Below are 24,301 nucleotides of genomic sequence, written 5' to 3' on the forward strand. Positions count from 1 at the left end.
GCCGCAGAGGAGAGGACCTCAGGGAAAGGGTGGGTATGTCGGTGGTGGTACCTGGTGGGATCTTGCAGACGGTGGCTGGGTGCCAGCCGTAGCGCTGGTTACAGTTGGGAGACTGGACAAAGATGGCACTGTCGCTGAGGCACTCTGCGAAGACCTCGCCTCCGATGTAGTACAGCCGCACGCCTCGCCCTAGAGAGATTCGGGTCAGAGTGGTCCTGGCACCAGCTGAGGCTACCAGAGGAGGCAGAACTGCAGCCGATGCTCCAAGTGACTGGTTCTCTGCCAGGGTCACCAGGCAAACGGGGCCCAGAGCCCAAGCCTAAACACACGGGGAAGTGATGCCAAAGCTGGGGAGGCAGACGACGAGAGGAAAGAGCATGGGTAAGTCTTAACAGCAGCCTCTGCCGATGACCTGCCATGGGCCTCGGCCAAGTTACTCAGCCGCTGAGCCTCAGTTTCTTCATCTGTAAGATGGGGGTAACAATCATACCTACCTCATGGGGCTGCTGTAAGACACACAGCAAGTGCCTGGTGAGCAGTAGTTGCTGCTGCTACTACTACTACTAGGTCCCTTCCCCCTCCAAGATTCAGAAACTCATTTAGTCAGCCTGCAGAGCTCCTCCTGAGGCAGCAGATACCCCAGGAGCCCTTCACTGCAAGGATGGCTTAATTAGTGCCACTCCCTGTACCTTTCTCCCCTCGATGCATTTTTCTAAAACATTCCATAGCTTTATATCATTTACTTTCCCTTCATCTCTTAAATCCACTCCAGATGGACAGAAATTATTTTTAAATTGGCTCTGCAATTCAAGCAAGTTATATAAACCCTCTGACAACGAGTGTCTGCTCAGCCAGGGGATGTTCTCTTCTCCTGCCTGGAAGGTCTTTGTTCCCACTCCTGGGGGCAGAGGCCCAGAGGGCCGGGGAATGGAGCCAGCTTTCACAGGCGCAACGTGGAGTGGGATGGAAACCAGGCGACCGGCTGCAGGCCTGCCTCCTCGTCCCACCACTGTCCCCGGCCCCGCCGCTCCCCAGTTCTTCCTGGCTCAGTGCTACAGGACTTGGCGGCTCACAGACGCCAGGGTGCTGACAGACTCGGGGGCCACTAGGAGGCGCCCTGGAGTTATGTCGGTCAAGAGCGGGAGGCGGAGGTGGGAAGACCCAGACCCAAAGAACAAAAATGTTTGGGTAATTTTTGAAATGTTATATTTAAATACAGAAAAGTATAAAGTGGGTAAGTAAACACCTGTGTATACCACCGAGGATCTTTTTAAAAGAAAACAAGTAGGAAGCTGTCTGGGAAGGATGCAGCCTCAGGGGCAGGAGGGGGCTCTTTGTCACCGACTGTGTTACACACTTGCTGTGTGGCCTCTGCAGGGCTCTGCCCCTCCCTGGGCATCAGGTTATCACTCCCTGGAAAATAGGCGCACTGGCGCAGGCCCATGGCTTCCAAACTTTTCTTGACTGTAAAACCCTCTGTCCAAATGAAATCTTCTGTGAAGGCGCAAGATATAATACAAACGAGCAGAGGTGCTCTGGTTCACATGTGCCCAGACCCCTGCTGCCCTGCCCAGCTCCTGAGTTTCCTCTGGAACCCCTTGGCCACCCTGCGTGCCCTCAACAATGTCTGAGAATACCCACCATCTCTACACCATCTCTATGGCCCTTCTAGGACTCTGGATCGCAAGGCTGTGAACATCCCCAGCACGATAATTTTATGAGCAAACCAAGTGACACACAGCAAGGCTTCCTCCTTCCTAAACTAAGTGATCTTTCACCACGTGCTAGGTGTCAGGAGAGAGTGTTAGCAGCAGTGGTGTCCCGGAGGCGGGCAATACTGGTCTCTCCACCTCTTCTAAGTTCCTAGAACGATTATATATTTAGTGAACAAAGAGAATATCATTCCTCCAAGGTGGACTATATACTTGTCCACCTATCAGTACTTCAAGGGTATTTTTATTAAGAGAATTGCACAGTTGCCTTTCTCAAGAAAGTCAACTGTCCTCCTCTGTGGCTCTCAAATTTTCAGAAATGGTCTCTGAGTGGGAACGATCAAGCAACCGCAACTCTGTCTGGCCCCTAAACAAGACAATACGCAGCCCGGGGGACGGGCACGGGGGAGGCGCACAGGGGTGGCTGGTGGGTTCTGGCAGGGCCTGTGCTGGCTGGGGCGCGGGGTGGTGTCAGGGGGGAGCGCGGCCGCCCCTTACCGATATGCCTCCGCGTCAGCTCCACGGCCGCGTTCCTGTTGACATTTGAGAGCAGCCCCAGGCAGAAGCGCTCTGAGTTGGAGGGATCGGTGAAGCCATCCACTGTCATGGACGGCTGTGAGGCGTGGAATGTCTCCCCGACGCGCTGGTTGAGCTCGTAGTAGGAGATGGAACACCAGAAGGCCGGCTCGCAGTAGGTGACGGGCTGCAGGTCTGAGGAGACAGGGCGGGCCGCTGGGTCAGGGGGCCCCCCAGCCCCTGAGCTCCTGGATGGGGTCCCCTAGATGCTCCAGAAGCCTGTTTCCCCACCTCTCAGGGCATTAGAATCCCCCCCCACCCACCCTTTTACTGTGTAAAACTTGCAGGATCCAGTGGGACAAAATCCTCAGGTGTTGGGAGAAGCATTCCACTGGCCTTGGTACTTTTTATTTAGTTGAGCTCACAAAGGCCCTGCCCCGCCCGGCCTGGCCTTGGGTTGAAGTAGTCTTCAAGGAGGTGCTGGGTCAAACCCAAAAGGCCCTGAGACCAGCAAGCACCTGGCTAAACGCACCGGACAGGCCAGGAGTGCCCACTGCGGTCTGGCCACACCATCTGCCTCTCTCCCAAGGTCCCCAGAGTAACCCATGCTGATCTCTGCCTCCCAGAAGGGCTTGCAGCTTCTGGCTCTGCCTGGTCGTGGGCTAACTCCTAGCCTGTCGGGCGGCAGCGTCCAAGCCTGTGAAATGACAAGGCTGGTGCGGCCCAGGGGGTCGCGTCCACAGCCACACAGGCACCAGGCACCGTCTACAGAGTGAACTGGGTCCCTGCCTCTTATTGCGGAAACTATCTTCCAAATGTATCCAGATGCCATCTGTCGGGGTGGCTAAGACACAAACTCACCTAAAAGCAGCTCTGAATTTATCCTAGTTGGCAGTCTGTGTCTCGGTCAAGGGCTCCTCAGAGCAAACTGCTGGTTCTCAGAAGAGGTGGGAACCCCTGAAACAGAGGTTTCCCCTCACGTGCCTCCACGTTACCTTTCCAGTGATTCCCTACGCCTCCTGTCACCTCCAGCTGTTCCAGGCTCCACACCTGCCCAGGTACCCCTGCCCTCCTCTTGCCCGTCTGTGTGTCATCTCCCACCTTAGGGTCCATCCTCTTGGCCCCGGGCCGGGCCCTCGTCCTTCCTCACTTGCAGCAGTGCCACGCCTCTGACAGGACTCCCCAGCACTCCAGCCAGCCCTTCCAGCTGCTTCTCTGCTCTGCACCGCTCCCCGGGCCACATCCTGCTCTCTGCCTACTTGAATCCCACCATCTGCTGGCGAATCAGGGATTCTGCTGCTCTCATTCCTCCGCCTCAGACCTCCAGCCTGAGTCACTCGCTCTGGCTCTTACGTATACGTGGAGCCGCCTGGTCACTCAGGGCGTGACTTTGTGGGAGCCAGTGAGAGTGATGGGAAGGGCTCGCCGTGCCAAGTCTCAGCACTGGCCCGAGACCCCTGCTCACCGCCCGCCGAGCAACTTCCCAGAGCGAGAACCCACGAGAACCTCTGCTCAGCTCACCAGACCTCTGAAAGTGCGTAAAGCCCAGGAGAGGCCCGGGTCCCCCTGCAGGGCAAAGTGGCCCTGATCTCCTTCTGGGGTCTACGCCCACGATCCCGTCTAAGGGTAAAGAGAAGGTCAGCACACACGGGAGGAGCTGCAGCCCGTGACATCCCTGCACTCAACACACCCAGGAAGAGTCAGCTAGAGGGTCAGGACACCTACATCAGGTTTCTCAACCTCGGCACTCCTGAGATTTGGGGCCAGATAATTCTCTGTGGGGAGAGGGTTCTGTGCACTCTAGGATGTGCACAGCATCCCTGGCCTCTACCCACCAGATGCCGGCGGCACACATCCATCTCACCGTCCCAGTGGTGACAGTAAGAAATGCCTCCAGACATTGCGAGAAGTCTTCCACGGGGCAAAACAGGCCCCAGTTGAAAACCACTGCCCTGGATGTTTGACCAGGTCGTGGAGCACAAGCTTCAAGGCCAGATGGACCATCGTCCACCCTCTGCTCAGACACGGACCAGCTGTGTGCCGCTGAGCAAACCAGTTAAGCTCTGAGTTTCAGTGTCCACATCTCCCCCCGGGTCACCAGAGCGGAGAATCTCCTTTATCACCAGGCGCTGTTTGTGGATGGACTGAGATAATTCAAGGGGAGAGCGGGGCACACATCCAGCACTCAATAAATGGTGTTAACAGAAATTATAATAATTTTGGTTATATGAACTTGAAGAGATCCTGTTCTTGTCCTGACCTCCATCCGAAGGGAGCGAAGTGTCCTTGCCCCTCCTTCCCTTGCCAGGGCCCACACTACTTAATGGTGAAAGTGGTGTGGTGGGGCAGGAGCGACCATGGCCCGCGGCCAGTGCCCCTGAGGCTGGGTTGAGCCACGCCAGCCACATCCGGCTCTGGCTTTGCTCGATGCTTGACATTCCAATGAGATAAGCTATATTCTAAACAATGTGGTCACTAAAATGTGAGCTATGTTGCTTTGGAAACCTTAAAAAAAAAAAACAACCACCACCACCTAAGAAATCCAAGTGCACTCCGAGCCTTCAAAGTGGTCTGGCAACGTGTCAGGGCCAAGAGGTACTGGGGAATTCCCAGAGGCAAGCTCTGCTGACCCTGCTGTGCAACGTGAGGGACATGACGTCCCTCTCTGGCCTCAGTGGCCCAGTCTGAACAGTGACTGCAGTGTACTGGAAGCCACTGAAAGCAGACCATGTAGGTCACGGTGTTTCTGGCATGGGTCACCACGAAGAGGCAGCTATGGCTGATCTGGGCTGGCCTTGGCTTCTCTAGCCAAGTACAGAACAGAGCCGTCTTCATCTCCAAATTATAAAGCCTTTTCCAGCACCCCCTGGGCTTAGTCCAGGCAGAAGTGAGCGAGCTAGCCTCCCAGGAACACTGACTCAGCCCACCCATCAAAGGAAGAGAAGCCAGCAGGCCACCCATTGGGTAACATGGGGCCAGAACCATATTCTGGGCACGTGTGGGCTTCAAGGTGTCTCGGAATCAGAGAGAGGCTTGGGGTCCTAGCCCAAGAGGCCCTCCCAAGCAGATCTGAGCCCTTATCTAAACATGCCTGCAACTCACAGACACTCACTGAACAGTGCTGTGGAAAACACAGGATGCAGGAGCCTGACACATAATTAAGAAGATGCTAGTTGGGGGAACAGAGCAGTCAGGCCAAGGCAAAGTCCGAAGGCTGCCATTTCAGAGAGTGCTGTTTGGACGAGCCGACCTACATTCAGAAGCAGCACCGCAGCCATGCACTTACTGTTGTCTGCAAACAACTGACAGTCAGCCCTGCCTTTCACCTCTCTCCCTCCCATCATCCCTCGGTGCTTCCTCAAGGCATTTCTGTAAGAGGAGCTGCAGACCCAAGTATGATCACCACCTCTGGGTTATGCCTTTATTTTAAACTTTATTTTAAGCTTCACGTATGCCCTCATTTCTTTCCTACCAAAGGACTTATCCAGACCATGGTTCCGAACAAGACAAAGTCAGGACCCTGGAAAAGAGAAGACTATAAACAGGCTAACCATGAAGTTACAGCTCCTGAAAGAGCACTCCGCTTGGGTCTAAGCTTCCTAGCAGACAAGGCAAAAAGGGAGCATAATATGCTACATGGCTCTGGTTGGTGGACAGACAATTCTTACTAGTTCTGCAGGGGAAACAAAACTTGTCCTGGGCACTAAATCTTTTTTTTTTTTTTTTTTTGCGGTACGCGGGTCTCTCACTGTTGTGGCCTCTCCCGTTGCAGAGCACAGGCTCCGGACACGCAGGCTCAGCGGCCATGGCTCACGGGCCCAGCCGCTCCGCGGCATGTGGGATCTTCCCGGACCAGGGCACGAACCCGTGTCCCCTGCATCGGCAGGCGGACTCTCAACCACTGCGCCACCAGGGAAGCTGGGCACTAAATCTTAAATGACATCTTCAGGTGGCTACTCCTCCTCCATATCAATCAGTCCAGCCAGCCAACCTACCCTAGTTTCAAGAGTTTCCCAACAAACGCAGAAGCAATTTTATGTAAGGTTGCTTCTGAGAACCCTGAACATATGCCACTCACAGGCTCCTCTGGGAGGACAACTCTACAGGGTAAAGTGACCTGCCCCAGTGGAAAGTGGTTTCGCTTCTCTAGCCAAGGACTCAGCACACCTGGAGTGGCAGCTGATGGCGTGTGCCCAAGGCCTTCCCTTCAAACGCTTCTGCTCTCGGCCAGACTGCTGAGTCTGTGCCAATCTCTCTTCCTGCAGCAGAGGCGTTGCAGACGCAGGAGCCTCCCGCTGCAGCCGTGCTCGGCCCCCTGTCCCCACCGGTGCGGTGTCGGCCAGACCACTTGAGGAGCACGGGGCACTTAATTCTCGACTGGCCCCCTGCCAGCCTAACGCATTGGCTGGCTTCGGCTCTGAGCCCGATTCCAAGCTGGCACTGACTTTCTGTTTTGTTTAAGGAAAAGAAAACAGAATAAAACCCAGAAGGCAAAGGGATGCCTATTAAAAACATGTGCGAGAGATCCAAATCCGGTAAACGAAAGGGGCGGGGGGAGGTCGGAGCGGGGAAATTAACTTTCTACTATACATCGAAAGCAGGGACTGGGCGAGGGCGGGGAGCAGCGACGCTGTAAAGCTAAAGGTCAGAACACAAACGGCTGCCTTGGTCTGCGCTCACCTGCGGAAGGCGGCTCTGCCTCAGGCCAAGAGGCTTCCACGCCCCAACCGCCACGTGCACTTCCCCTGCCTGGACTGCTCGTCCCCCTCCTCTGCCAGGACGCAACCTTCGAGGCCCAGCGCAGGTGGCTGTGAAAATATCCTCTACCCCTGTGCCTGAGCCACCTGTGTACCTGGGGGTTAGGTCCCTGCAGGCCCAGGCCAGCTGTGTCCCAGCAGCCAGGCACCAACGCCAACTTGTCTCACCAAGGATTAGGCAACAAGCCCAGTTTTACACAGAAAAGACCCCACGCTCTTTCAACCTAGGACCAGTTTACTGAAACCAAGAACAGTGGAAAAGTCTAAGAGCTGGACGGACCCTCGGGAGCGTGACGGTCCAGCCGGCAGCCGACGTCCTGCCGTGAAGATGCCTGCCTGTGGTGTCCCAAGCTTACGGAAGATTAAAGCCCAACGAGGCCTCAGAAAAGAACTTCTGCAGCAGCCCAAGACACCTGGGATCGGGTAGGGCCTGTAACGTGGGCCCCTGCCCTCTCTCGGGGCCCAGGGGTCCTCCTGCTACTCTGCCACCAGGGCCCCCTTCTCCTGGCAGGACAGGAAGGCAGCCTCAGCCCAAGGTCCTCCGGGAAACCATCACCTCCTTAAACTCCAGCTCAGCCACTGCCCCAGGACATTCCCTGGTACCTCGTTTCCCCCAGTCAAGGCCCCTCCCGAGATGTCTCACTTTAAAGCAGAGAACAACTTTACTCACCGGCAGGATCCAGCTCGTTATCTTTCTTCTCTCTCTCCGCCTCCCTCCTCCTTCCCCTCCATTTGCTCCAATCCTTGACCTAAATCCTTAGGAAATTCCAGGTGACTCATCCGGCATGATGTGTAATAACAGGAACATCACCTGCTCACATCCCTTCCCTGCAAAACAAAGCCCTGGGACCTCCCCAGAGCCTGCCCCTGGCCAGAAGCTGAGCTGCCTTTCAGTCACTCATGGGCCGCCTCCACGAGGCACCCCAAGTGGCTTTACTGTGGCAGGAGGTGCCATCTTTTGCCTGGAGGAGGGAGGAAATGAAGCAGCAGCCCCATGTCCTATGCTTGCTTTCTTTTTGTATAATAACTCCTTTACTAGAAATAACAGGTGTCCTGAGATGCCCTGTCTCTCTCCGGGGAGAACTCTCCGCGTGCCTGTCAGCATCCTGCTGTTTGGGACATGCCAGCCACAAAGGAGAAACGCAGAGGCAGCTGCTGCGTGCTGCCCACCCCACCACCCTTTCATCCCCACAGGATACCTTTGAACTCACGAGGAGTTCTCTTCTCACTTCTCATCTCTGCAGAACCCGCCCACTGTGTCCTTCAGCACCTCCTCCCCTCCCTGAGGCCCCATCCTCCACCTGACCCTCAGCCTCTTCCTGAGGGGGTCCCGTGAGTCTGTCTTCAGCCCTCTTTCCTTCTTGAGCTGGGTCTCCCTCTCCACTGAATCCATCCACTCCCAGGACTTCAGCCGAACCTTCATCAGTGTTTCCAAAGTGAGATCTATGGGAGGGTCAATGGGATCGTAAGAGAAAAGTGTTCCAGCAGCGGTTGGACCCGTGGGAGAAACGCTGGACCAAACAGGCCTCCTTTCTGCAGGACTCTCAGAGGCTTTACGCTGCGGGTGCCCTGGGGGCCCCAAGAGGGAGCACAGCATAGGCTTTCCAAACTCATTTGATGACAAAATCATGTCTCTGACTCCACTCTGGGCAAGGCTGTCAAACATGCAAATAGCTTCCAAAGCTGCACCTCCTGCCGCAGCCTCTCTCCTGACCGTCCTGCCGCTTCCTGGACACAGGCAAGCAGCGGCATCTCCCTGTCACCCTTCGCCCCAAACGCCGCCCCATCTCCTGGGGCTCTGCCTCAGTTAAACTGAAGCGTCATCGTTTTCCCAGTTAAAGCTGATCAATGAATGCCAATGATTCATGACACTCGTAAACGCCCTCTCCTCTCCCGCTGCCATTTCTCTAAAGCATTCATCTCAGCCTCCTTCAGCGCTACAGCTTCCTAAGTGGGTATTTTGGTGGGGGGGGGGTAGCCCCAGTAATTTCCCCTAGATTTTAAATTCCACACAGTGGCCAGATTAATCATTATGAAGCTGCCGTCAGATAACCACCAACCCCCAACTCAGAACCCACCATCTCGCCTCATCCTATAGGCAAGACAGGGCTACGTAAGGGCGGCCCTCAGGGCTCTCTTCTCAGCCCGCCAACCCCGAGCCTCATCTTCTCCACTGTGCCTCCCAACAAGCCAGCCAACCACACCGCCAGCTGTCCTCCGAGCTCACCCCACCCTTTCACGCCATTGCTTCCATCGGCAGCGTCCTTCCCTCCTTCTCTGCCTCACCGTGTCCCACCTGTCCTTCAAGGCCCAGCTCATACAGGTCATCACAACTCCAAGGTCCCCCCACCCTACTTGGCGCTGTCCTCCTGGGCACATACAGTTCCTCCCTCCTGTGTGCTGCTCCCTTGGCACCGGGCACAGTGCATCACCGGTGGACAGACACCTCCAGCCACTCCACCAGACTGTGAACGCCTAAACGTCCTCCCTGGCTCTGGACCACCAGCATCAGTACCTACTAGGAACTCAGCGAATGGTGACTGAATGAGTTAATACATAGGAGACACTGGCCACCCTGGATGATGTCCCCACTGGAATGCCACGGTTTGCTCCTTTGAACCCTCAGGGTACTTCATCTGCACCTACCTCTTCCTTTAATTAATTAATTTATTTATTAGAGTTGCAGCACACGGGCTCTTTCATTGCGGCACATGGGCTCTTCGTTGCAGCTTCTCGCTAGTTGTAGCACATGAGCTCAGTAGTTGCGGCGCGAGGGATTAGTTGCCCCGCAGCATGTGGGATCTCAGTTTCCCGACCCGGGATCGAAACCACATCCCCTGCACTGGAAAGCGGACTTAACCACTGGACCCCCAGGGAAGTCCCCCCTCTTGTTTTATATAAAAAGTATTTATCGTCCTGCCTTATTTATCCCAACAAGGCCAAAAGCACCTTCGTGTCAGGGTCTGTGACGCCTCTTTGAATTCCCCCACTTGGACTGGCATACAGTGACCAAGCAGGAAGTGCCCAGAGAATGACTGAGTGAGGAAGAGACAGGTAAGCAGGGAGGGCTCCCAGCCAGGGACAACATGGGACACCAGGGCCCTCACACCTGACATGTGTTCCCAACTGTACGTCAATAGGTGTCTCCTTGAGCCTAGTTCTTCTGAGTGAAAAGGGGGAGAGCTAGTCTAAGAGACTGAGCAAAGGCAGGGTCCTGGGGGCACAAGTTCTGGATCCCCATGGCCTGAGTTCAAAGCCAGCTTCTCCATTGTCTAGCTGCGTGAAGGGGACAAGTTCATTAACCAGTCCGTTCCTTGGTTTCCTATTCCATAAAATGAAAAATCACAGCACCACCCCCTTAGATAGTAGTTACAAAGATTCCGTTAACAGGCATGAGCCACTCTGCACAACACTCAGTGAACAGCAAGTTCTCGAGAAACGTTTGCCATCTTCATCCATCCTTTCATCCCCTTGCAGCTACGATGCCAGAGGCTGTGAGATGGTAGGGGCCCTACCAACAGTACTGAACGGGTGAAGGCGGGGGTTCGAGGGCTTGGCAAGCAGAGAGGAAGCCGGGCCTGTCAGCGCCCGTGTCTCGCCGTGAGTCCTACCGGGGCTTGTTGGCTGACTTGTCCCCCACATTCACATCTTCCCAGCCGAGTGGCACCCCCTTCTCTGCCCACCAGGCTTGGAGGCTGTCCCTTCCTTTGGAAGAAATGGCCTAAGAATTCCTGACCCTCAGACGAGAGGCAAGGGAGAACTGTGCCAGCAGGGCACTCTGCCTCGGGGCCAAGTTCAAGAACATGCTGTCATCCTGGTCCACGCAATCTCGAGGGGAATTCACAGCGAGTACCCGCCCAGGACAACCTGCGGCCTGAACCACCAAGTCAGGCAGTGGGGCTGCCAAGGCAGGCACCAGTTCTGATGTCTGTCGACTTCAGGGCGCCCATGGCCATGGTGGGGTAAGGGCTCAGCCTCCAGAGCTGAAAGTCCAGAGTCAAGTTCACACTCATGGCCTTTAAGTTCTCAAGGGTTAACACAGCTTCCAGCCTTCAGAGTTTGTGTTTAAAAACTCCATCAGTCCTTTCACATGGGGAATGTGACCTTCCTGCTGTAAAGCCCAACACTCACAGTGGTATTATTTTACAAAGATGATAAAACAGATCCCCCAAAGTTACAGTTCACACTGCCCACTTGTCAGCCTGTATCAAAAGGTTTTCAAGCAGCTCCCCACGTTCCAAATGAGGACTTTCTTCATCTGATGCTATCAGTCAAGGACTGGGAACAACTGGGAACAAAAGCCAGGCCAATCCACTCTGATTCACCAAGCTTGGATATTAACTCCTTCTTTTCCTGAGCCACAAATCAAACCCCAGCAATACAGGCTGGAAAAGAATCAAACTCACATTTTTCTAAAGCTACCAGACCAACACAGAAAAAAAAATTCCCCTCAATAAAAACTGAACAAATATTTAATTTGTTCTGAGCCCTCCGGCAGGCCCCACGCTGAAGCCAAAGGATGCTCCTGGATTAGAAAAGTGAATCTCAGAAAAATGACCCAGAAATCAAACATCTAAGGGAAGGTTGTGGAAATGATGGCCCAGCTGCTCCAAAACATCATGAGATAATGCAAGATGATCAACGAGTCATCTAAGTACGGAAATGTGTTTACAAAATAACAATGAGAAGACAGAAGGAAAAGATGGATATGAACTAGCATCTCAAAGGCAAAGCGCAAATATATGTGCCTGATCCACAAACATCAGAGGGACCGAGATGAAACCAAAATATTTGTGTTAGGGCAGGGGGATTATGGGTAACTTGGCTTTTTTTTTCCCCCCAAATTCCTTATATGGTACTGTTTTAAATAAAAATGACATCATTGTCAGATGAGGTGCTCAGATAAAATCCAAGTAAGTGTATCTGAAACAAGTCCCCGAAAGCCGGGGGCCGCGGTTTGCACCGCTGCCTGTGGCTTTGCGTCAAACCACACACAGATGCTCACTGACCAGAGACCCTCGTGTCTCTTAAGCACAAGGTTCGGGGCTTTTTCATTCACTCGTGTCTAACCGCCTCCCTGGGGAAATACAAACCTGGCACACGGCTGCCTTCCCTGCCACCACTGTTCTCAGGTTTCCCGTTCTGTGGGTGACCCCAGAAACAATGTAACCAGAAACCTGATGGGCTGCACTGGGCGGATGGTGGGGGTCGGAGCAGGGGAGCCTCAACTTCAGGGCCCCCTCCACACACGGGCCACCAGGCAGGGCTACAGCTAGAGGGGGATTGAGTCATCCAAAGAGCTACTTACCCAAGTTATTGTGTGCTGGGGACATCGGATTCGGGGATAGGTTTGGAGAACCTAGGAGGTGAGACACAGCTGTGAGACTTCGGAAAAGACTGTTGGCCTGGGGAGCCAGAGGACAGAACGTTTGCATCAAGGTGGGGCAGGAAGAAAACCTTGGACTGAGCCTCCACGGTCCAGGAGAAGACCAAATCCCACATCCTCGCCTGTGCTTCCCCTTCCCCGGGCCCCAGCTTCCTCATCTGTGGAAGCAACAGATGAGAGGATGACCTTGGAGTCTCTCCCACAACTCGATGGTTTGATGCTTCTCACCAAGCCCCCGGGCACAGGGCTGCTGCATTCCCAGCCTGGCTGCACAGACCTCACACTGACCCTCCCTGTTAACCGAGCCCCCAGAGGGACAGAAGGAGCCGGGAAGACCCTCTCCACAGCTGCTCCAGACCCCGGGCAGCGAAGGTAAGGCTTGCAGCTGCCCAGACCTCACCAGTCTTGTTCTCACGGCTCAGGACCTGCAAATACCAACGCAGCCTTTTCCCCAGGTTTCAGGAAACTCACTGAGCTGCCTCGGACACCCCACAACTCAGCAACCAGACTGACATGATGACATGATGCTACACGTGGGAAAAAGTCCTAACGACCCAATTCTTTCTACTCTAATATTATTACTCTACCTGTTTTTTCCCCCCCAGAAAAAAAAACCCACAGGGAGTCAGCCTTCCGAAAACCAAGTGACTGCTCTTCCAGAAAGCAACACTGGGCTGGCCCCTGCTTTGTCCCTGCACCCATGGGGCTCCAGCTCTGGAGAGCTGCTTATTGACTGACAGCCCCGTGATTTCAGCCCCGGCTCCACCCCCTGAAGTCTACAGTCCGCACAGCTGGGCCTTAAGCTTACGCTGCCTTGAGCTGTTAACGGGGGTCTGCGCCTGCTCTTAACTCAGCTGTAACCTTCTTGAGGACCCGGGAGGAACCATGGGTTTCTTTTTCACCCCTAGCACCCAATCTTCGGAGGGATGTGGAAGAGTCACAGAAAGAGCAGAGCTTCCGAATGTGCCACGGGGTCTGGCCACGGTACCATTTATCAGCCATGGGACTTTGGCAAAGTGGTTCGACCTCTTTGAGCCTCGATTTTTTTCCCCTCAGGTATAAAACGGGGAGAATCCCACCTATCGTGTGATTCGTGGAAATGCAGTGGGATCGTGCCTATGAAAATGCCTATACCATAGCTGGTACACAGTATGTGCTCAGTAAATGTTGGTCTTCTGATTTGTGCTGGCCCGAATGACGGAGACCCAGGAAGGCAGGGGGACCTTCTCACTGGTCTGAACAGACCTGTGTGCATGTCCGGGGAGAAGCAGGGCTGGACAAGGTGATCCTCGGGCCCCACATGAGGCGCTTCCACATCTCAACTGTCAGGGAAGCCAAGTCCATGAGCAACTGGACTGGTTTGAGAGAAGAGCAGAGAATAAATAGGAGACCCCCCCCCCACGGGCTGGCTGGGGTCCACAAAGCCCAGGCACACATTCAATAAATCAGTAATGCTCACAACAGGTACACTATGGGAGGAGAGGAGGGAGGGAGAGACAGGGAAGGTGGAGCAGAAAGGGAGGAGAGGAAGGGGAAGGAACAAGAGCTGAGAGGGTGAAAATGTGGCTGCTCGTCCCATAGAAGACCCTCTCCTTTGGTCTGTTCACTGTTTTTTGTTTTTTTTTTTTTTTGCAGTATGCGAGCCTCTCACTGCTGTGGCCTCTCCCGCCGCGGAGCACAGGCTCCGGACGCGCAGGCTCAGCGGCCATGGCTCGTGGGCCCAGCCGCTCCGCGGCATGTGGGATCTTCCCGGACCGGGGCACGAACCCACATCCCCTGCATCGGCAGGCGGACTCTCAACCACTGCGCCACCAGGGAAGCCCGGTCTGTTCACTTTTATAACAGTAAAGGCAGCCCTCGCGTTACTGCTCTTTCCTTTACTGTGCTCTGCAGATGCTGCATCTTTTACATAATGAAGGTTTGTGGCAACCCTGCGTCGAGCAAGTGTTATCAGCACGGTTTTTCCAACAGTATGTGCTCACTTCGCACCTCTGTCCCATTGTGATCATTCTCACAATATTTCTAACCTTTTCACCACTATTATGTTGGTAATGGTGATCTGCGATCCATGATCTTTGATGTTACTATTGCAAAAATGATTATGACTCGTGGAAGGCTCAGATGATGGTTAACATTTTTTAGCGATCAAGTATTTCTTAAGTAAGGTGTGTATACTGCTTTTTTAGACATAATGCTATTACACACTTAATAGACTATAGTGTAAACATAACTTTTACATGTACTGGGAAACGAAAAATTTGTGTGACTTGCTTTAAAGTGGTTGTCTGGAAGTGAACCCACAGTATCTCGGAGGTTTGCCTGTAATCATTCCACAAACGTGAAGAGCAACCAGGAGGGAAGGGGGAAAGGAGAGGGAGAAGCAATACAGCATCTGCAGAAATGCTGCTTAGCTGGCTTGCTTCCCATGCCAGCGTTTCATAGCTGTACCCTTACAGCGGTCACTTGGCATTGAATACAGAGAGGTCTTCGAGATGCATTCCGGCTGGGTCCACACTGTCAGCCACCTACCAGGGGTGTGTCGGGGTATGTGTGCTAAACCCCAAGGGCCACGATGCCCAGCCTACATCAAGTGACCACGTTTACAGTAAACATGCAAGTCTCCCGCATCCTTCTTTGGGGAGTTACGCTCTCTTCTGGGCTGCGTGCAGGGCAGGTGGCCCCACGGTGTCAGGCGGCTCTGCGTGTACAAGGCATGCCCGCCGTCAGGAGGAGGGAACATCTGCTCAGCCCCCTCCTCCTCACCCAACCACACGCAACACAGTGCACATGCGATGTGGCAGCTGGGGTTCAATTCAAGAAACTGCTGGTCTGGAGCCAATTTGGTCCCTTAACAAATGAGGCGGGAACATCTGGAGATGTGGCTGGAGATGACTGGGCTGGGTCCCTCACGGCAGGAACACACAGATCACATTTGGTCATCACATAAAAATCGATGCTTTGGGGCCTCGACTGCCACTAGCAAAGACCCTGCCTCTGTTTTGGCTCTCCTGAGCTATTTCAGGTGATGGAGCCCACCCTCCATCCTACTGCCAGCAGCATCTCATCTGCTTAAAGGCTGTGGGGGCTCCTCCTCAGCCCCCGGCCACACTCGAAGCCTTGAGTGCGGGGCCCTCCTGTCTCTGGAGGAGTACATTCCAGCCATCCCAGAACTCACCAGCTGTCCTGCCCACGCCCCCGACTCCGCCTGGTACACCCTCTACCTGCCCTGATGGCCTGGCCAAACCCTACACGTCTCCGACACTCCACTCGAGAGAAGCCTACACTGCAAGGTGATGCTCGGCGCCCCCAACGCCCCGTCCCCAGGCTGGGTCACGTGGCCCCGCTCTGTGCCCTGATGCCACACGGCCTTCTCCAGCAGGGCACATATGAGACGGCACGGTGACTGCGGGCTGTCTCGTCGATCTCCCCCACGAACTGCGAGCGGCTTCGCTCCTCCTCTGTCCCAGACCCGAGCCCAGTGATTGCTCTGTACATACTGGATGGAGGGACAGAGGGAGGCATGGGGGAGGGCGGGCACTCAGGCTTAGGAGCAGAGCCCCACGAGACTCTGACCTGCGTCCATGCTGTGGTTCATCTGGTGGTCACTGGTCTCTCCATCTTCACTCAAGTAGCCTGGGGGTGGGGTTTCTGGGAATTGAAAGGAAGGTGGTTCATTAAATGGCCTCTCTGGTTTGCCTCTTGAGATGCCCTTTGCAAACTCACACATTCACACCATTATGCCAGGGGGCGGGCGCCGAGGAGCTCTGGGCCTTAGATCCCTGGCTCCCACCTTCCTCATGCCCTTCTTCCTCCCTGCTCCCCACCTGGATCATGCCCACCTTTGTTCACACCATCCCTGACTCCCAAGTCTGAAATGCCTATTCCTACGGCCTCTGCCGGGCAAAACTTCTCCCCATCCCTCAAGGTTAGGTTTAAGCTCCGCCTCCCTCTCAGGGAGGCAGTGGACTCACCCCTGCCTCACTCATCTCTGTCCTCTGAAGGGCAACAGCCTCAACACCCTTTAGCTTTACTATCTACCCGTGTGCAGATCCATGGTTATCTGCTGTCTCTTGAGAGGATGTCTTAGCTCCCGAAGTGGGACGCAAGTTCCATGACAGCAGAGATTGCGATCTATTTCTCTGAATGACCCCCAGACCCCGACTCAGCTCTCTGCTTTGCTGGATGAACAGAGTGGGCAACCTATCCCTAGGGACCCGCACCACCTTTGAAGGATCTGTAAGCCTGGATTTGTAAAGCGGGTCCCTCCTTAACGCTCTGACCCACGCGCAAAGGCCCGCGGTCAACCTCAGCACGGTGAGCTCACTCCGGGTGAAAGGCGCGTCCAAACTAGCCGGCTCTGAAAGTAAGGCGGCACATCGCTGCCCGGCCACCTGCGCTGGGACTGGCTAAGCTCCGCCAAGCAGTTTTCCTGGACGCCCAGAGTGCTGGTGATTCACACATTATTTGCATGTAAATGAGGGGCTTCTAAAAACATTTGCACTCTGCCGGCACAGCCCACTTCTCCCAGTGGAATAAAACCTCCCACCCAGCTTGTAACCCTCCCCGGGCTTACTTACAGGGCCAGTTCTCCGCACACTGCCCGGCCCTCGGCCCTCTGCTCGCCCGCTGCCTCTGCAGCCCCCAGACTGTCGGGGATCCTGCCTGAACTCCAGCCCCGGCCGCGAGGGCGGTGAGAGAAACACAGCGTTGCTATTTCCGCTTCCAAAATAAATGACTGCACTGAGGCCCGGCGGGAGGGTCACGCCGCCGCTCCTCCGTGCCAAGAAAAGCATCATTAGCGAGTGGGGAGCCAAGGCCACGGGTCCTCTCCCCACAGGGATGCAGTTCTGAGTCAGGGGCCTCGGCCCAGCGTGTGTGCAGAGACCGGGTGACGGGTCTATCTGGCCCCCGCCCCCTGGGCCGGCCTCACTGCCCACGTGTGCATACCTGGAATATTGCTCTGGGGCTCGATGCCGGCGGGGAAGTTAGTGTTTTCGGGGATGGAATGGCTGTAGTCGTCCAGCGGGGGGAACTCGGCCGGGATCTCTGTGTGGCGTGGCACCAACACAGGAGGTAGAACTGTCCAGAGGAAACAGAGCAGAGGTGGATCAGTGTCGACGCCAGGCTGGCACCAAAGCCCCTGCACCCCCAAATGCACCACAGGCCCTTCCTCACAAAGAGGACAGGGAGAGAGGGGAAAGGGGGAGGGAGAAGGGGGAGTGGGGTATAGAAAGGGGGTAGAGGGAAGGGGAGACAGGGAAAGGGGGAGAGGGAGAGGGGAAAGGGGAGAGGGAGGGGAGAGGGGGAAGGGGGAGAGGGAGGGGGAGAGAGGGGAAAGGGGAGAGGGAGGGGAGAGGGAGGGGGAGGGGGAAAGGGGGAAAGGGAGGGGGAATGGGGGAGAGGGAGGGGGAAAGGGGAGAGGGAGGGGAGAGAGGGAAAGGGGAGAGGGAGAGGGAGAGAGGGGAAAGGGGGAGAGGGAAGGGAGGGGGATAGGGGGAGAGGGAGGGGAGAGAGGGAAAGGGGAGAGGGAGAGAGGGAAAGGGGAGAGGGAGAGAGGGGAAAGGGGAGAGGGAGGGGGAGAGGGGGAAGGGGAGAGGGAGGGGGAGAGAGGGGAAAGGGGAGAGGGAGGGGAGAGGGAGGGGGAGAGGGGAAAGGGGGAGGGAGAAGGGGGAGTGGGGTATAGAAAGGGGGTAGAGGGAAGGGGAGACAGGGAAAGGGGGAGGGGGAGAGGGGGAAGGGGGAGAGGGAGGGGAGAGGGAGGGGGAGGGGAACGGGGAGAGGGAGGGGGAATGGGGGAGAGGGAGGGGGAAAGGGGGAGAGGGAGGGGGAAGAAGAGGAGGTGGAAGGAGGGAGGGAGGGAGGGGGAAGTGGGGAGGGAAAGGGGGAGGACAATGCCATGTAGGTAGCTGCAGACCCTACAGAGGCGGCGTACCTGGGGTCTCCACCCTCTGATAGTGGTAGGGATTCACGCAGACCTCGTCCTTCTTCATGTTGAAGGCGAACTCACACAGCTCCATGGCCCGCAGCTCATGGTGGCTATGTAGGTCGGGCCATCGCCACAGACGGCAGTAGATGACATGGGGGAGCCCCTTCCGGTGGGACACCTGCAGCCGGCCATCCAGGGACCTGCCGGGAACGGGAGGGGCAGGAACAGACAGTGAAGTGGGTCTGGCTCGCCTCCTCCCAAGTCTGGCCTGCCGAGCTCCATGAGAGCTCGCTGGCAGAGACTCAGGAAGCTCCCCTCCGCTGGTCTGTCTCACACGCAGAGGGCCAGGAGATCAGAGAAGCTCTGTGTGTGCTGGAAGGGGTCCAGGAGAAGAACACAGAGGCCCACCCAGCAAGGCCGAGGGCTCCCAGGCTGGCAGAGCTGACCTTGGACCCGCCCCACGAGGGGAACGACAGCGAATCATGCTCTGGAAAGGTCGGGGCCAGGTGGAGGTGTGCAGAGGGGACAGGGCTGAACTAGGAGACGCGAGTCCTTCAGGAGCCGACGTGAGGGCCACAGTGATGCTGAGGAGGAGGGTGACGGCACACAGCCCCCCCCCCCCCAATCGCTTTCCACGCTCACCCAGTTCCTCTCTCACACATGAGAAACCAGGAAAAAAAAAAACCCGACGCTCTTTTTTTCAGTTGGTGTTTGTGATAAGGCAGGGAGGGAGAGAAGGCAACGAAGGGGAATTTTAACTGGTCAGAGGCTACGCGGCAGACCTCTCGGGAGTCCCTCTCAGCTGAGGGCTGCTGGCAGGCTGCCCCAGGCGTCCCAGTTCAGAGCTAAGGCCTAAGCGGTCGTGCGTGAGCAGAGCAGGAACCGAGCCTGTGACTTGGTTCTGTCACGGTCCCCGGCCCGGCTGGGCCGAAACCACCCCCAACGGCAGTTTCCTGTCCCTGTGCAAACCGCGTCCTCCGTGGTGACCTAGCCTCTGAGCAGCTGACCTGGCGCCGCGCCCCCCACCCCAGGCCAGAGTGTGGTCCCTGGTGGACCAGCAGCACGGGTCCACGGAAGCTCGTGAAAAAGGCAAAATCTCAGAGGCTACCCCAACCCACTATATCAGATTCTTCCTCTTTCTAAAATCCCCAGGTCATCTGCAGGACAAGAAAGTTGGAGCAGCGCCACAGGCCATGACGGCTGGGAGCTTGTGTGGCAGAAGCGCCATCAGACAAGAGTAAGGTCGGAGGCAGGAGGCATCTGGAGGGGGAGGTGAGAGGCTTCAAGCAACGCCAGGTATTAGACAGGTGAGGAGCTTCCGTTCACACAGAGTCCTTTATCTAACAAGTCTTTAATGACCTCCTACTCTGTGTGGCACTAGGGTTACAGTGGTGAGGGAAAGGGAGTAAAAGAGACCACAGAGCGGTCCCTGCTTCCACAGAACTTCCGTGGGCAAGACCGACATTAATCACATGATCAGGACAGCTACAATGACAAACTAAGTGCAGGGAACCACAAGTGCATATGACCCTAGGGACCCTGCTGCACTGAAGGGCGGGACAGGGCATCTCTGAGGAGGTGGTGGTTGACCAGGAAGTCTGAAGGATAAGTAAGAACTAAGTAGTCAAAGGGGTACGGGAGGAGGGCACTCCAAGTAGAGAGAAGAGCATGTGCAAAGGCCCTGGGAAGGTGGAAAACACGGTGAGGAGGAATACCAGAATGAAGGCCAGAGTGACCGGAGAGGAGGGAGGCTGGGGGAGCAGACAGGGGTGCTCCTGCAGGGTCTCAGATGCCATGGTGAGAGGTTCTGCCTGTTTTCTAAAAGCCACAGGAAGCCTCTGAGATGTGTAAGTGGGCTGAGAGTGTGTTTGAGTGTGCGCACGCGAGACACAGGCCCCGTGATAATCCTGGCTGCAGGGACAAGCAGACTGGGGGTAGTGGGGAGTCAGAGTGGGTGAGGTGGACGCTCATCAATAAGGAGGCACCCTTCGTGCCCCGGTCCGGGAAGATCCCACGTGCCGCGGAGTGGCTGGGCCCGTGAGCCGTGGGCGCTGAGCCTGCGCGTCCGGAGCCTGTGCTCTGCAACGGGAGAGGCCACAACAGTGAGAGGCCCGCATACCGCAAAAACAGATAAGGAGGCACCCAGAGGCAGTACTGCTCTTTCTTCAAGACAGCCCGTCCTAGGACCCCACTGGCCAGCGGGCAGGACTCTTCTAATAGCTGGGCAGGCCTGCTGGAGGGGCATTTGAAGCTCTCCCTCCCTGCCCCCATACAACTAAGGGCCCCCATTTTCCTGAATATATGGAATTTATGGACACTCCGCGAGGGAGGGGCTTGCCAGATGCAACCAGAATCACCAACCAGAGAGAGAGAAACAGGAATCCAATCAAACTCTCCAAGGCACTGGCCTGGGCAGGGGGGAGGACAGACAGAGATCAGAACAGGACTTGGGCACAGGGACTGACAGGGATCTGCTGACTCAGGGCAGCTCAAAGGATGTAATCACCTCCCTCCTGTGGGGCCCCAGACCAAGGAACCCCGACAGCCCAGAAACAGTAATTAGGAGGCAGAACGAGAGAAGACAGCCTGGGACTCGCCCCTGAGATACAGAAGGCAGATGGCCAGATGTGGACTCATGAGAACTGGGGTCAAGGGGAGGTTCTCCTCTTCTGGCTGTGAGACCCTGGGCAAGTCCTGAAGTCTCCAGGACCCTCAGTTACCTCATCTGTAAAATGGAACATTCTCCCCCCACTGCTGCCCCTGACCTCACGCAGCTCAGTATCCACTCAAAAGTGCTTCGTGAAGCACCCACAGGACCGTTATTCTTCCCCATCACGATGGCCACTCCGCAAACCCGGCCCCGGAGAAGTGAGGTGAGCTGTGGGGCTGAGAACGAGAGAAAGGGAGAGTGGGAGGTGATGTGTGGGGACAGAGAGGGACTCAGCTCTTCCCATTTTCTTACAAAGCCACCGTGTGCCCATAGATAGGGAAGTGGGCACATCTGCTCTTCAGTGTTGGACAAAAGCCCCAACAAAGAGCCAGCTAGACATCTGGAGTGGCCTCTGCAAGGGGAGGCCTTGGAGAGAGGCTCAGACCAGCAGCGAGGAAAGAGTGGGCAGTGGAGGGAGCCCCCAACCCCTACCTGGTTGATGGAAGGGTTAGCCCTCTTGCTTTAAAAGAAAAACAATGCAGCACTATTCACAATAGCGAGGACCTGGAAGCAACCTAAACGTCCATTGACGGAGGAATGGATAAAGAAGATGTGGAACGTATGTATGATGAAATACTACTCAGCCATAAAAAGAATGAAATAATGCCATTTGCAGCAACACAGATGGACCTAGAGATCGTCATACAGAGTGAAGTCAGACAGAAAGAAAAATATCATATGATATCACTTATATGTGGAATCTAAAAAAAAATGGTACAAATGAACCTATTTACAAAACAGAAATAGAATCACAGATGTAAAAAAAAATAGTAACACAGAGCAGGAGGAGGGGTGATGGTGGACAACGCAAGAGAAGGGTCCCTGATTCCACGGGGCAGACGGCCTGAGAGAGGGCGCGAAAGGCCAAGTTCCCATCAGCCCTGCACTGGGCCTGCGCCTCAGGCAGGGCAGGTGCGGGGACAGGACGCCCTGGGCACTCCTGACGTGGAGCGACGCTCACACGCCGCCCTAACATCCTAACCCCCAGGACTGGGACAGCCGAGCCAGAGACCCAGAGTGACCCAGGGCCTGCAAGGGGGAAAAGGGTGTGGAGTGGGCAGAAATGGGACACCTCGGGGCACACGGGGCTCAGACACGTAATGTGACGGAGGCCAAGGTCTGGGCGTGATGTGGCCCTTATGGGCTTTGGGAGTTGAGGGATGGGAAGGAGAATCAAGGATGTGGTGAAGGAGCGCAGAAGGCTCATCACAACTGTAGGCAGAGACTGCAGTGTCCTGATTCCTCATCCAGTCCTTTCTGCGTTACATGGGCTGTTTCCTCTCAGGGCCTGAAGAGCCTGGCTGTCTACCTGAAGAAGTACGGCAGAGAGCGCTCCAGGCCCAGAGGAAGGAGCAGGGAGAAGGGGTGGGGGGAGTAAAAAGGAGGGGGTGGCAGGGAGGAGGGAGAGGGGACACAGGACGGGATGATGGGAGGGAGGTGGAGGGAAGGTGGAGGCAAGTGATGGATAGTGGGAGGGAGATGGACAGGAGGAGGGGGAGGGGAGGAGGGGGAAGAGAAAGGGGGAGGGGACAAGGAGAGGGAGGGGGGAGGGAGGAGGGAGGGAGGGGGAGGAGGAGGGAGAAAGGGTGGGAGAGAGGGGCGGGAGAGGCTAAGGAAGTCCTTCGGTCAAATACAACAAACTGAATGGATGCATTTATCCCTGTCCTGCCCAAGACAATGGGTAGGAGAGGAGAGCAGACAATGGGCAGAGAGGAGAGTGGAAAGCAGATGGCCGAACGGGAACAGACTTAGCAGAGTGAACCTGGGAAAGAGTCTGGACTTGGAGGTACCACACACTTGTCAAGACTTGGCTGGGAACAGGAGGATGGGTTGACTGTCTACAGAAGAGGCAGGCAGATCCCAGCTCCTTCCCCCCGGGCCTCCCCAACCCTGCCAGAGACAGGTCTGCTCTCTGCCGAAAATGAATGGAAGAGCGGAGCTCCAGACAGGGCCACCAGGGCACGGCTGCGGGTGAAGGTCAGACAGGGGCTAGGAAACAGGATTTCATGAATGGAGCGCTCAGCTCCCTTGCTTACCCCATCCCTGCCTGTGGAGGAATTAAACAGCTCAGTCCACAAGAAAAGACCTGAAATACTGACATTTGGGGATTCCCCAACTAAACGGCCCTGTTTCTGCCAGTTCTCCCTACGGGGAAGCCCACCTGCCAACAGGCCCCTCCCACCACCATACACAGAACAGGCAATCGGCTTTTTACTGCCACGCTCTCAAATGTGAACGCAAGGCCAGAATCCCCAGCCATTTAAAGAAAGCCTCTAACAGGAGGCGCAGAGATAGAAATAAGTGGGGGAGAAAAAAAAGAAGTCTGAGACAATGCAGGGAGCAGAAGAAAACTTCCAAATAAAATAAAACAAAAACTACTCTCGGGAAGATGAGCTATTGCAATCCTAAAACAGGAACATTTACAGACTACTGAAAAGCACTCCTGGAAATAAAAAATAAGAATGTAAATTAAAAATTCAAGAGAGACTTGAGTTTTTCAAGGACTTCTTGAGTTTTTAAACTACATACGTGAATCATTTTGATAGTATAACTTAAATTTTTTTAAATTAAGGAAGGTACAGATCAATGGAAGCTCAGAGAGTCCAGAAATAGTCACATGTACATGGACAACTGATTTTCGACACAGGCCCAAAGACAATTTTGTACAGAAAGGTCTTTTCAACAAATGATGGCAGAACAACTGGATGGCCACATGCAAGGAAAATGAAATCCAATCTGTACCTTGCACCCTATACAAAAATTAACTCAAGTGGGTCATAATAAAAAGCCTAAAACTATACGACTTCTAATAGAAAACATGGGAGAGAATCTCTGTGACCTTGGGATGGGCAAAGATACCACATCAGAAACACATTCCATTTTTTTTTCAAGTTGATAAACTGGACTTCATCAAAGCTTAAGCTTCTGGTCTTTGAAAGACCCTGTTAAGAGAATAAAAAAGACAAACCACAAATTGGGAGACAATATTTGCAAAAAGCGTGTATCTGGTAAAAGACCTATTTCCAGAATATAAAGAACTCTGAAAACTCACTATTAAGAAAACAAACCACCCATTAAAAAACAAAACAGGTAAATGATCTGAACAGACGCTACACAAAAAGATAAAAAAGATTGCAAAACAAGTGCATGAAAAGGTGCTCAACATCACTAGTCCCTAGAGAAGTGCAAACTAAAACGACAACGAGATGCCACTCCATCATGACTAGAATGGCTGCTACGTAAAAGACTGTGCCACACGCAAGGATGTGGAGCAACGGAAACTTCGTACGCTGC

General features: G+C 55.0%; 1 protein-coding gene across 5 annotated transcripts in view; it reads right to left on the reverse strand.

Moving 5' to 3' along the window:
• Nucleotides 1–24,301, reverse strand: part of SMAD3 (SMAD family member 3) — a 120,259-nt gene that overhangs the window by 9,754 nt on the left and 86,204 nt on the right. For all 5 annotated transcript variants that reach the window (XR_004486719.2, XM_004276225.3, XM_033439925.2 and 2 more), the window contains exons 2-7: nt 18,304–18,497; nt 17,319–17,450; nt 15,945–16,019; nt 12,294–12,344; nt 2,211–2,423; nt 52–189 (exon numbers count right to left, since the gene is read on the reverse strand). Coding sequence is in view for 4 of the 5 variants with exons in the window: in XM_004276225.3 (XP_004276273.1) it covers nt 52–189; nt 2,211–2,423; nt 12,294–12,344; nt 15,945–16,019; nt 17,319–17,450; nt 18,304–18,497 (803 nt within the window). In the remaining variant the exon portion in view is untranslated. The remainder of the gene's footprint in view (nt 1–51; nt 190–2,210; nt 2,424–12,293; nt 12,345–15,944; nt 16,020–17,318; nt 17,451–18,303; nt 18,498–24,301) is intronic.

The sequence above is a fragment of the Orcinus orca genome, chromosome 2 (assembly GCF_937001465.1).
Source record: "Orcinus orca chromosome 2, mOrcOrc1.1, whole genome shotgun sequence".
Classification (NCBI taxonomy): Eukaryota; Metazoa; Chordata; class Mammalia; order Artiodactyla; family Delphinidae; genus Orcinus; species Orcinus orca.